The sequence below is a fragment of the Neltuma alba genome, unplaced genomic scaffold (genome assembly GCF_004799145.2).
Source record: "Neltuma alba isolate B1F8T4 unplaced genomic scaffold, ASM479914v2 tig00003608_pilon, whole genome shotgun sequence".
In the NCBI taxonomy this organism is placed as follows: domain Eukaryota; kingdom Viridiplantae; phylum Streptophyta; class Magnoliopsida; order Fabales; family Fabaceae; genus Neltuma; species Neltuma alba.
Genome location: NW_021633350.1, coordinates 4,772 through 18,166, shown reverse-complemented (window position 1 = coordinate 18,166; position 13,395 = coordinate 4,772). Strand labels below are relative to the sequence as shown.

Genomic DNA, 13,395 nt, shown 5'->3' with positions numbered 1-13,395 from the left:
GTCAAGGATGGAGAAAGGAATAATGAGGAGGCTAGAGAGGAGCATTATGCTGGAGATAATGCCGCCAGTGCTGTGGAACACAGAACACAAGATACCACAGATGAAAGTCATAGCAAGACAGAGCAATCTGAAAACAAGGAAAATAATGAGTTTAAGGATGAGTCTAATACCCATGGTACTGAAGAAGCTCATATTGATCAACATGAGTTAGTCTCAAATAAAACAGAATCAGAAAACACTGAGAAGGCTGATTCAGGCAATGGGAACCAAGCATTGATGGAGAGTGATGGACATAAAAGGGATGGGGAGCAAGCTGATTCCACTTCAACATCTTCCTCAGAAAACTATGTCAGCAATGCAACCAATGGAGAGTCCAAGGACTCACCTACTAATGCTGCTGACAAGCAAAACGTTGACAGCAATTCTGACAAGGGAGCGCAAGATAATGTTGTGTCATCCAGTACAGGTGACAACAAAGATGCTAGCCAGGAGGTACAACAAACTTCCTCTGGTGCTTCATCTGAACAGAAGAAAGATGATTCCTCAAAGTCAGAAAATAGTAGTAATTCTGGGCAAAATGACAATGTAAACTCTACTCAGAGCGAAACGGACAGTGATGGAAGCGCTAATAATGGCGTAGAGGCCAACCAGGGACAAGTCAAATCCACTGACACTCCATCAGAACAAAATAAGGAAGAATCCTCTAACTCAGAAAACAGGAATGATGCCAGCCAGAATAATTCAAATGGCAATGACAATAGAAATGAAAACAAAGACGTGACGGTGCCAGGCGTTTCTTCTGATTCCTCAATTTCTGAAGAGAAAGATGCATCTTCCGGGAACAATGCTGATGCAGTGCAGAGTGAGAAACAGAACAATGTTCAAAGCCAGACAAATGAAACTGGAGGTGCTCAAAAAGAATCATCTGTTGCAGGAAACCAGAAAGAAGAATCAACCGATTCCAACTCGCAGGATCAAGTCAGGTCTGAATCTTGAATTTTTCAGAACGTTAACTTGGGAAGGTTGCCAGAGAGACCAATACCGAAAGCAATCACAGTGATGCTTACTGCCACGGAGCTATATTTCAAATAAATCAACTGCATGAGGCTTCCTGTTATGGTCCTAACCTTTTTTTTCTTTTTTGTTGAGATATGTATTGTTCTGTACGTGGCCAATATGCTATTTAGATTGTTTGGGGGGTTATTGTTATTTGCTGCAGCAATAGAGTTATATGTATAAATCATTTGTTGTTCTTCGTTGTTAAAGTAACAACTTTTACGTATCCATTTCCACTATTATTCGGCCAAAACGCTTTCCCGAAATGTTGATCTTTCTCCTCCTCACCATAGAGTTGGGATACTTGAAGCTTAACTCAGGAATGGATCCGCTCTTTTCTTCTTTTTTCTAAACTTTAATGGTTTAAATTTAACATTTTATAAAAATGTTATTTCAATTGTATTTAAAAAATATATTAATAAATTTAAGCCGTTAAAATTTGATCTAAACAACTCCCAATTGTAAATATAAAAAATGCTTTATTGTAATAGTTTATAATTGTGAACTATTAAAATCAAATTTTAACTATTTAAATTTATCTATCTATTTTTTATATATAATTATAATAATATTTTTATAAAATGTTAAATTTGAACTATTAAAATTCTAACCGATAATAAAAAGGAAAAAAATGGGGTAGAGAAGGGTAACAGTAGAGATAGAGGAGAGGATCCCTTTCGCTCAACCGTAATACGTTTACCTTTTTCAGTGTCATTGCTTCAGCAGCGGAGTGGCTGCGGTGTATAAAAGTAAGCTCGTGTTCTATTTTACATGGACAAGCTTCACTCTTCTTTTTGACCCAATAAACCTCACTACGACCGATGATCTAACTCTAAGTTTCGGGATTCTACTCGGTCAACTCCGCAATTTCTCTGTTCAATGGATTACTTATTCTACTAGCTCCCGTCCCCTTTAACATAGTTACCTAACCTAAATAAATTAAAAAAAAAAAATTAAGTTAGTTATAGGTATTATTTTTTCTAAAAATATCTGATCGTTTATATCACTTAGAGCCACTATAAAACCTTTAATATGTATAACTATTACAAATTTTACTTTAAAAAACAAGTAAAATAAAAATTAAATTAAATTAAAATTTTATATTTAATATCAAATTAAATATCAAACTAATTGTTATATTAAAAAAAAAAGCTAGTATAAAGGTACGAGGGAAATCGCAAGGTACGAGTGCATGTGAATCGCATCACTGTTCGGCCACTAAGAGAGTGCGCCTCGCTGATTTGATGGTCCCGCTACTATCAACATTGTTCCCCTGAGACCTTCATGCTTAACGTAAAGTTGAACATTATTAAAGAAATATTATAAGGTATTTTTTCAGTCCTCATATAAGATCTAATTGTTAAATTAATTTTGATCCTAAATATAAAACTTATTTTTTATATTTATCAATTTTTTTTAAATTATTCCTATGAATCTTTCTTAACTATAATTAAATAGAAAGAAAAAAATATATTAAAAAAGATGATTATGTTATTTTATGAAAAACATGTCATATTTTTTATAACTAACTTACCTAATTTTCTTAATCTAATCAAATTAGTTAAATAGATTTTATATTAAATACCGGAAAAGTAGTTTAAAAATCAGACCAATCATTACATTTTGAGCATTTTCAACCAAAATGATGATACCGTATTCCAGTATGTTCAAAGAAGGTGTGAGGATGGGTTCGAACAACTAACGCATACATAACACTGCTTCTAATGCTAGTTGTTGCACCAAACTGGACAAAGCAGAACCAAGTATTCAATTATTTTAAATCCAAGTAAGGGTATGAAACACGACCTAATAAGACTGTCTTGCCACTTGCAAGTTCCACATTACAATTTATGCAACAATATGAAAATGTTCTATCAAACTTCGACATGGGGCAAGAAATAAGCCAAACAACAGTCACGCGATAACTCCGACTTAACCACCAGATGTTCCTAGTGATGCTTTTTTTTCGAAAAGGCCATCTGGACCTGCTTACCCAAAAGAATCCAGTCATGAGCAGGGAATTTCAGGCCTCGCGGATTACTAAAATGCAAGCCAGATTGCAATTCTACAAGAAATACAACACTAGCTAACAATAATTAAGAATAATATGCATATAATTAAATAAACGACTACTCTTGGTGCTTCGAATAAAATACAAAAGGTGATTCTATAGCTTTTGCAATGTCACTTGTACCTGTGAATAAGAATAACAGTTAATTTAAGTTAGAAGATATCACCAATATTGTTTTCTGAGTAATGGAAAAAGAAATGTCTTTCCATGGATTATACAAACGCCCCCAAAAGTGTTTACTATAATACGATTGATAAATTGACCAAGAAAAGCCCTTGCTTGAACTCATTTTGAACACAGGCTAATCAATTCTCAATTATGACATACACCTAATAGTATCATGGACTCTCAATCCAACCAAAACCTTTTTGCACACGCAAGCCAAACAGAATAAACTTATCCTTAGAGTTAACGGTAAACTTAGAAAATCTTGAAAAGATGGTCAATGTTAGATTTGAATCATTATTGAAATATGCAAGCCCATGAAAAATGAAACACACCGGCCACTATTCTCATGCTTCAGATGTCATTCCATCCTATCAGATGTATGATATTGATATCTCAAACTCAATGGTGAATTTACAAAGCAAAAGCAGCTTCCTCCAACAGACTGATCTACGTATGACAGCTGCTCTAGCTGAATATGAGATTACTCAATACTCACAGAATCAGGTACAAACTAAAATATAGCAGCACATTAATGTGTTAAACAGAGAGAAATTGAGCAAAGTCAAATACAAATCTAAAGAATTTTAACATTTAATGAAATTAAATTTTTGAAACTTTCAAGTTGTTGTGGAAAACAACAACAACAAGCAGCTTTATCCCACTAGGTGAGGTCGGCTACATGAATCACATGACGTCATTGTTATCTATTAACAACCAAGTCCTTCGATATGTTGTTGACCAGGAGGTCTCATTTAATGACCTTATTGAATGTTCTTCTTAGTCTTCCTCTGTTTTTTTTTTATAGGACTCCAAACTGTCTGATCTACCTTCTCACCAAGACCTCCAATAGCCTTCTCTTCATATGCCCAAACCACCTCAAATGATGTTCAACTATTTTCTCTTCGATAAGCGCCACACCTACTCTTGCTCTAATATTTTCATTTCAAATCTTATCTTTTATTGTATAATCACACATCCATCTCAACATCATCATTTCTACCACCCCAACTTTATGCTATTGTTGTTCCTTTATTGCCCAACATTCACTACCCTACAACATAGCTGGTCTTATAGCACTCCGATAAAATTTTCCCTTAAGCTTTGTTGGTACCTTCTTATGGCAAATAACTCCGATAGCTTTCCTCTACTTTAACCAACCAGCTTAAATTCTATAAGAAACATCTCCATCAATTTCACCATCTTCATGTGTAATTGATCCTAAATATTTGAACTTTGACACTTGAGAAATAATTTGATCTCCCGTCTTCACCTCCAAATCACCACTGCCTTGCCTCTTCCAAAACTTGCAATGCATATATTATGTTTTGTTCTTACTCAAGCGAAAACCTTTTGAATCCAAGTTCCTTCTCCATATCTCCAATTTAGAGTTAATTTCTTCTCTTCATTCAGCCATGAGGACCGTGTCATCCACAAAAAGCATACACTTAGAGATTGGATAAGCTCAATTAGAAAATTTAAAACAATAAATAAGTAAGAACTCACAGAAGACCCCTAATGTAGGCCAATCTTAATGGGAAAGTTCTTTGTCTCACATCCAGACGGTTTTACAGTAGTAGTTACTCCTTCATATATATCTTGTATGGTTTTGATATAAGCAACCCGTACACCTTACTTTTCCAAAGCCTTCTAAAGTACTTCTCTTGACACACGATCATAAACTTTTTCCAAGTCAATAAAAACCTTAGAACTATATGTAAATCCCTTCCTTTACTCCTGTATCTTTCTATTAACCTTCGTAGTAAATAAATTGCTTCTGTTGTGGATCTCCCCCCATAAATAAATTGGTGGGGAACACAATTAAAAAAAAAAAAAATCAAGGCCACACTCAATATGAAAGACACAACATACCCCATGGAAATTCCTTATTGCGGATGTGCAGATATGGGTATGGCTGCATAAAAGTGTAAGGACAAAGTCAAAAACAGGAGGGAAAAAAAAGTATTATTCTGTATGTACGTTGTGCAAGAGTAATTTGGAGATACAACTATAAGGTTATTCTAAATTGGGTTCAAAATGGAATTTGGTTGCACTCATGATAGATGGAGTGTCACACACTGTGCCAAACTACTTGGCCTAAAATAGTGATTGATTGCAATTATCATAGATAAAATGCCATATCAAACATAGAAAAAAAAGTCCATCATTAATGCATGTCTGAGGAACCAAAAAAAAAAAAAATGCATGTATAAATAACTCACAGGGGGCTCTTCATGGTGAGGGTGACCCTTTGATAGGTGATAAACGGCTAAAGCAGTGCATGTAGCAATGCCTAGATAGGTAATCTTCTCCCACTTGGCTGTCTCATCTGATGCAGTTAATAAAAGAAATGCTTATCAGCAAGCTATATAGAGGAACAACAGTGAAAGCAGGACATTGATAGAGTAGTTATGTGACGATTAGAAGGAAGAGGTGAGGAAGCAGGGGAAATATCAAATGCATAGTAGGCTAGTTGCCAAAATGCAACCTGAAATTCACTTAGTAGACTGAAGCATAAAATTCTAAACAGATAGATAACCACATGAATAACGTGCTAATATATAACAAAGCAACCATAAATCTTTTATGGCTAATTCCAGTTGCTGAAGTGAAACTTGGAAATTGCATTCGATGCTGGGATTTAAAATCAAAGAGAGGAAATTCATGACAATCTAATAGCCAAAATGTAAGTAATCCATCAACTACCAAAAAGTTTGACAAACCTAACCAAAAGCCTAATTGCCTAATATCAAAATTGAGAAAATTTAGTTCTTTAACTGTTCAGTGAATCAAAAAGCTAATTTCCAAAAATTGAATCACAGGATTTTCATAGTCAAAAAAGGAATAAGGTCAGAATATCCACAAAGTGACGCAGCAGCAAGACTTAATGATTAACAGTTGCATATTCATATTAAATCAATTTGAATTATCAATCAGAGCCTGATATATCATTTCACATATCTGTACACCCTTATCCTAATGCAACCACTTTAATCCAATAGTGACCAGCTTCCAAGCTAACCACACGGTTTGCGAAAAGAACTCAAACCCCACACCAAAAAGAAACCCTAACATTATACAGTTGCGATGATTAGGAAATGATCGACTTTAAAATTGAAATCCAGCAATAGATTGACAAAATTCAATACGGATTGGAAGGTACCACATAAGAATGCGTCAGTTGAGTACATATTGTATTATATATATATAGAGAGAGAGAGAGAGCGTAGGGGAGTAGGGGAGTAGGGGACTAACATTCATCATCGTGATGACTAGATGAAGCGAAGTTTCGCCGGGGAGGAGCCGCGCTACGAGGTCTTCCGCGCACCGCAGCCCGAAGAAGACTGGATCGCACCATGGCCATCGCCATTTCTTCCTACTCGTTCTCTCAGTGTGTGACAAAAGTCATGTACCGCGTTGTCAGAGAAATTCCGAAGGGCCGGCAAGCTTATATGGCCCCGAGCCGGGTGACCGGATCTTCCTCGCTGTAGCTGGGATATGCAGGAAATAAAGGCATGATAAAAATAAAATTTAAATATTTTAAATTTTATACGAATGTGTTTTGTATGTTTTGACAGATGCATACCCAAAAAATTGTATGGAGAGGGTGGAGTGCATGGCTAAAGATTCTTTTAATTTTAAGCAAAATAGTTATGATTATTTGACATTAATTCTAATTATTACTCCTTCAATCCTTAATATAAGACCCATTTAACTAATTTGATTATATTAAAAAAGTTAGGTAAGTTAGTTAATTATAAAAATATAAACGTTTTTCCTAAAATACCATAATTATCTTTTTTAATATCCTTTTTCCTCTTCTACTTTATTATAGTTGAGAGAGCATCCATAAGAGTAATTTAAAGAAAATTGATAAATATGAGGAATTAGTCTTATGTTCAGGACTAAAACCAATTAACAATTGGGTCATATATTAAGGATAAGAGGAGTAGTTTATAAGTGTGATTTATATATGTTAACAATGCTCTACTAGTTTAAATAAACATTTAAATAATTTTATTATTAAACGTTAAAGAATTGTTTAAAAATACATCACTTTTTATTTGAATTGAACAAAAAAAGTAAGACACATCTTTAGGATTTTCATTCGTAATTCGTTTTCTTCTCACAAATAGAGTATTTATCATTTCTTTTAACTTCCATTAATTATAATTCATTTTGGTATATTAAATTAAAGTCCCCCGCGTTATAAAGAAATAAACATTCTTCTGGGATCTAGCCACGGAGTTTGGGGAAAGGGGCTTCTCTTTTCAATTTCCCTCCTCTTACTCTCTTTTTGAATTGCCGGTAAAATAAATAACTTATTTTTTATTTAATTTTTTAAAAAATTAGATTAGATAAAAATTAAATTGGATAATGTGATTTATGTTTGAATTAGATTTTATAAAATTTAATTTGTAAAAGTAGAAAAGTTATTTGGATTAATTTTATAAATAAGTTAGTTTGTAAAAATAAAGTTATTTAGATAATTATTAAAAATGCAAGTTTAGTTATAAAATAACTAAAAAAAGCTTAAATTTTATTAAATAATACTTCTTTTAATTTAAAATATAAGTATCAAATAAATAAATCATGCAACTCAAAAAATTAAAACACATTTAATGATTTAACTAACATTTCTTATTTTGTGAAAAAGTTTAACTAACATCTTATATTATGAATTGGAAGGACTATTCTTGTGGTCCTATTTATAAGTCATTTCATTTCAAACAAACTAAGAAAAATTTTAAATTTTATTAACTCTCATTTAAAATTCAATATGTTTTAATTTTATTCTTATTTAATATAAATTATACATCATGAAAATAAAATCAACAAATAATAAATAAAGTGTAAAATTGAAAATTGTATATTTAGAGAAAAAGTTCCCTATACGCCTTATAAAAAAGACAAAATTTTCTTCTCCCCCTATCTTATAAATAGGATATGAGGAGTAGCAATTAATTTATTCTTTCTTCATGCTTTAACTTCTCTCTCTATACTAGTAAATTTTTTAATGTAGGACCCACACTTTTTTCCTTTCTCTCTTCACTTTTCAAATGCCAAAAGCATCAAATTTTAGTTTTTGACTGAGACTGGGATTTAAATACCAGGAAATAGTGCAGGCGTGCGGAATGTCTGAAGGCATATGGGTGCTTTGGAATAATGACAATATTAAATTCAGAGTCCTGGAGAAACACAAACAGTACCTGCATGGGGAAGTGGCTGGATTGAGTGATCGGTTATGGCTATTTACTGCGGTCTATGCGAGCCCAAGAGAAATCGAAAGGAAGGATTTTTGGCAGGAAATGAAAAGGCTGGCCCAGGCGACCACGAGTCCTTGGCTTCTTGCGGGGGACTTTAATGACATCAAACAACCTGATGAACAAAGGGGAGGTGTCCCAACTAATGCAAATAAATGCATGAGATTTAGAAACAACATAGAGGATTGCCGATTAATTGATATGGGTTCTGAGGGACCTAGGTATACGTGGAGGGGACCTATAACTAGTCATGCGAGTAGAATTTATAAGAAATTGGACAGAGCTTTGTGCAACTCGGCGTGGAGAAATATGTTTCATGAAGCGTTTGTAAGAGTTGGGCCGAGACTAAATTCAGATCATCATCCCTTGTTTGTTCAATTCTACTCGGAAGAGGAAATAGGGGGGCAAGACCATTCCGGTTCGAAGCTGCATGGCTACAACATGCACAATTTAAAAATGTATTGAGAGGAGCGTGGACGGGAACAAAGAATTAAATCGGGAATTGGAGGAGCTGACCCCAAAGCTGAAGGAATGGAATCATAATATCTTTGGGCATATTGCCAAAAAGAAAAATGAACTTCTAGGGAGAATTGCCGGGACACAAAAACACAATCAAAGAAAGGATAATCCCTACTTAGAGGAGCTGGAAATCACGTTGAACAAGGAACTCCAGGATGTGCTTGAGAAAGAAGAGATTCTTTGGTTCCAAAAGGCAAGAACAAAGTGGCTACATGATGGAGACCGTAACACCAGGTTATCATACAAAAAAAAACTTCCATCAAGAGGAGAGAAGAACACAGGGTGGCAGCGTTGAGAGACAGAGAGAATAATTGGGTGGAAGGTAAGGAGGAAGTGGGTAACTTGTACTTGAGTTTTTCAAATCTCTATATCTGGAAGAAGAAGAAGAAAATAGGGAGTGGGTTCAAACTCACCATGTTTGGCCAGAAGTGGATGAGGAGACGTGGGGGACTGTTTGTGGGAATTACTGATGAGGAAATAAAGCTTGCTTGTTCTCAATTGGAGGTCTAAAAGCCCCGGAGAGGACGGTTTCCTGCTATCTTCTACCAGAAAAACTGGGAAATAGTAGGAGATTCTGTAACAAAGTGTGTGAAGACCTTATGGGAGAAACCAGAGAAGATTGGGGAAATGAATCAGACCCTCTTGACTTTAATCCCAAAAATAGACAATCTTGAAAGGGTCAGCCATCTCAACCCATCTCACTGTGCAACGTGAGTTATAAATGCCTATCAAAGATCATTGTTCAGCGGCTAAAGACCATTATGGACCGATTATTAGTCTCTCCGTTCCAGGTTAGTTTGTGCCTGGTAGGAATATACATGATAACATAATAGTTGTCAACGAAATGATGATACACACTATGAGAAGGAAGAAAGGGAAAAAAAGGGCTACATGGCAATCAAGGTGGATCTGGGAGAAAGCCTATGACAGGATGAATTGGAATTTTTTAGGCAAAGTCCTACAGGAACTTCAATGCCCGGATGAAATGAGGAACAGGATAATGCACTGCGTCACCTCAGTTTCCACGAAAATTCTTTGGCATGGAGAAAGGTTAGAACAGTTTCTCCCCACGAGAGGCCTTCGCCAAGGAGACCCAATCTCTCCTTATTTATTTGTGCTTGGCATGGAAAAGCTCACACACCTCATCTTAGACCGAGTGAGAGAGAAAAAATGGAGAGGAGGTGAAAATCGGGGAGAGAGGGTCCTATTTTATCCCACATGATGTTTGCTGATGACCTCGTGCTCTTTGCCAAGGCTACCACTGACCAGATTGAACTTGTTTTAAACTGTTTGCAGGTGTTTAACAGGAGCTCAGGACAGAAAATCATTGTTGTGAAAAGACCCAAATCTACTTCTCGCCTAATGTGAAGAGGGCAGACAAGAAGCATATATGTGATATCTGCAAATTTAAAGAAGTGGAGGATTTGGGGAGGTATTTGGGCGCTGAAATTGTGCACCCAAGAAGAAGAAAAGATAAGTATAAGCTGGTTATTGAAAGAATGAAGAGAAGATTAAATGGGTGGAAAGCAGAGAGCTTGTCTCTGGCAGGACGTATCACGCTGGTGAAGTCTGTTGCAAGTTCCATGGCATTATACACAATGCAGCATGACCGCCTGCCACAGGGTATATCAAACGCTCTTGAGCAAGAACAGAGAAGATTCATTTGGGGAGAACAGGGGAGTAGCAGGAAGAGGCATCAAGTGTCCTGGGAAACGATATGCAGACCGAAGGAGTGGGGTGGAGTTGATATAAAGTCTTTACAGTGTATGAATGAAGCATTCTTACTCAAATTGCTGTGGAAGATCAATGTACGTCCAAACGAGCTATGGGTTAAAATTCTCAAAGAGAAATATGGGGGAAGAGGGAGAAGAAAAAATGAATTGGTGGCAAAGAACTATGACTCCAAGCTATGGAGGGAATTAGTTAAAATGGTGGAGACCTTCCAGGAGGCGGTAAGGGTGGAAATCAGGAGCGGACACAATACGAATGTGTGGACAGACAAGTGGATAAGCGGAGAGAGTAAGTTAAGCTCATATATTCTACCAGATTCAAATATTGACTCGAACCTGAGAGTCAGCGATCTGGTAGATGAGGAAGGAAATTGGTGTCTTACTGAGATACAGCAGTGGCTACCACGAAGGATTCTTGAAAAAATAGCAAACTCCATCCCTCCACGAAAGAGGGAGCGGGAAAGTGACCGTATGAAGTGGATTCTCACCGGAAACGGTGAATTCACCACGAGAAGTGCTTATAGATGGTTGAAAGGGGGGCACGAAGGTGTAAGAAGCAAGTTCTGGAAGGAAGTGTGGAAGTTACAGGTCCCTGAAAGAATCAAAACCTTTGTATGGATTGCGGGACACAACAGGTTAACCACAGCAAGCATCTCCAAAAGGTGGGACGGAAGCAACGGCGAATGTAGATGGTGTCAAGGACAAATTGAGGATGGATTACATGTGCTGAGAGATTGTGAGTGGGCGAGGGCTACATGGATTAATCTGGTACCGGGGGAGAAGAGAAGTGAATTTTTCTCGAGCCAATGGCGGAACTAGTTAGAATCTAACATTGAAAACCAGGCTAGAAGGCACGATTATGCTTTTTGGCCTGAAATTTTTGCTACAGGGTGCTGGGCAATTTGGAAATGGAGGAATCTGCGTATTCATGGACATGGAGAAGACATCCCAAGCAATACCGAGCTAAGCATCAAACAGTACCTCAGAAATTACATGTGCAGATGGAACGGCGAGAATATGCAGCGAGTAGAACAAGAAGTCAGATTAGTAAAATGGTCGCCACCGAGATCACGATGGTGTAAGATGAACACAGATGGAATCTTGAGAAGATGAGGAGTAGCAGGTTGTGGGGGTGTGATTCGAGGGGACCAAGGTGAGTGGATAAGAGGTTTCGCCATCCAACTAAACGCTAGTACAGTAAGAGAGACGGAAGCATGGGGAGTTATGGAGGGACTCAAATTATGTTGGGAGTTAGGATTCAAGAAAGTGGAGGTCGAAAGTGATGATGCGACTCTAATAACAGAGCTGCACCGGAACGGAAGGATCTCGGGGTACTACCTCATCTCGAGCATGATTGAAGAACTTATCATGAGAGACTGGGAGATCAAGTTTATGTATGTAGAGAGAGAAGGGAACCAAGTTGCAGACCTGTTAGCTAACTTAAGCAGCAAGCTGGCGTGTAAGAAATATGTTTGGATCCAGCCACCTGTCGAAGTAACTGAAGTGTTGGATAGGGATGCATTAGGAATAGGGACTTTTAGACACGTGTAATTTGAGCTTTGTCTTTGTTTTGTCTCTAGGCGTTTGGCCTCTCTTGTCACCAAAAAAAAAAAATAGTTTTGGACTTAATCCTGCTATTTTGATATAAGCTCTTAATTTTTTAAGTTATTCCACATACCATCAAACATGCCAAAAATGCTTTAAGCCGTTAAAAGTTGCTTAAACACTACTTAAACATGACTCCAAATAGCCACATTATTAGTTCGGATTTAATACTATTAAAAAACTGTTGGAACTTTGATCAAATGTTTAGGATCAGAAAATGGGAGAGTAGAGGCCTAGAGGAAAAAGAAAAGGAGAATGACATGAGAAAAAAGAAAGAGAGAATTGCAATTAGATCCCACCCAAGAAAATTAAATACAAAAAGATCTCTTGAAATTATGAAATTATTCTGAAGTCTCAATAAACTTTTTTGCAATAACTTTTATTTGTTTAATAACTTTTTTTTTTTAAAGTTTGCATTAACAACTAAAAAAGCAGTGGTTGACAACTTAAAGTGTAAGGATTGACAACTATCACGGCTGGTTTGACAACACATTTTCTCAGTATATCACAAAATGTAACGCATGAGTTGTCAAATCTGTCGTGATAGTTGTCAATTATTGCATTCTAAGTTATCAACCACTGCTTCTTCATTGTCAATGCAAACTTAAAAAAAAAAAAGTAATTTGGTAATTAAACAAATAAATTTTATTGCAAAAAAATGTCTTGGGATTTCAGAATAATTTTATAATTTCAAGGGATTTTTTTGTATTTAATTCTCTTAAGTGGGACCTAATTACAATTCTCCCAAAACGAAAAGAAGAAACCTTTATTGCACAATTTGTGATAAGTTTTCGGCTTATTACTTTTGAATTGGATGGGTCCGTCAAAATTAATAGCCAAAGTTGCTTCTTCTTTTTTTAAATAATACAATTCAGAACATCCTCAATTTGGGTTTAAGACTAATATCTGTCAAGTTAAAAGCATAACAGTTAAAGCCTTCCAACAAATACGTTTCCCAATATTCGAACCTGTGTTTTCTTCCAAA

General features: G+C 36.1%; 3 protein-coding genes across 3 annotated transcripts; 2 read left to right on the top strand and 1 right to left on the bottom strand.

Moving 5' to 3' along the window:
- Window positions 1-7: 7 nt before the first annotated feature.
- Window positions 8-996, top strand: LOC114741994 (protein rtoA-like). The gene is made up of 2 exons (XM_028930236.1): window positions 8-149; window positions 227-996. Exons 1-2 carry the CDS (start codon window positions 8-10, stop codon window positions 994-996), a joined length of 912 nt encoding a protein of 303 aa, XP_028786069.1.
- Window positions 997-2,801: 1,805 nt separating this feature from the next.
- Window positions 2,802-6,701, bottom strand: LOC114741999 (cytochrome c oxidase subunit 6a, mitochondrial). The gene is made up of 4 exons (XM_028930243.1): window positions 6,548-6,701; window positions 5,515-5,621; window positions 5,165-5,207; window positions 2,802-3,041 (listed from the first exon to the last, which is right to left on the bottom strand). Exons 1-4 carry the CDS (start codon window positions 6,660-6,662, stop codon window positions 2,989-2,991), a joined length of 318 nt encoding a protein of 105 aa, XP_028786076.1. The 5' UTR covers window positions 6,663-6,701; the 3' UTR covers window positions 2,802-2,988.
- Window positions 6,702-12,029: 5,328 nt separating this feature from the next.
- Window positions 12,030-12,356, top strand: LOC114741993 (uncharacterized). The gene has a single exon (XM_028930234.1). The coding sequence runs from the start codon at window positions 12,030-12,032 to the stop codon at window positions 12,354-12,356; it is 327 nt and encodes a 108-aa protein (XP_028786067.1).
- Window positions 12,357-13,395: the final 1,039 nt, after the last annotated feature.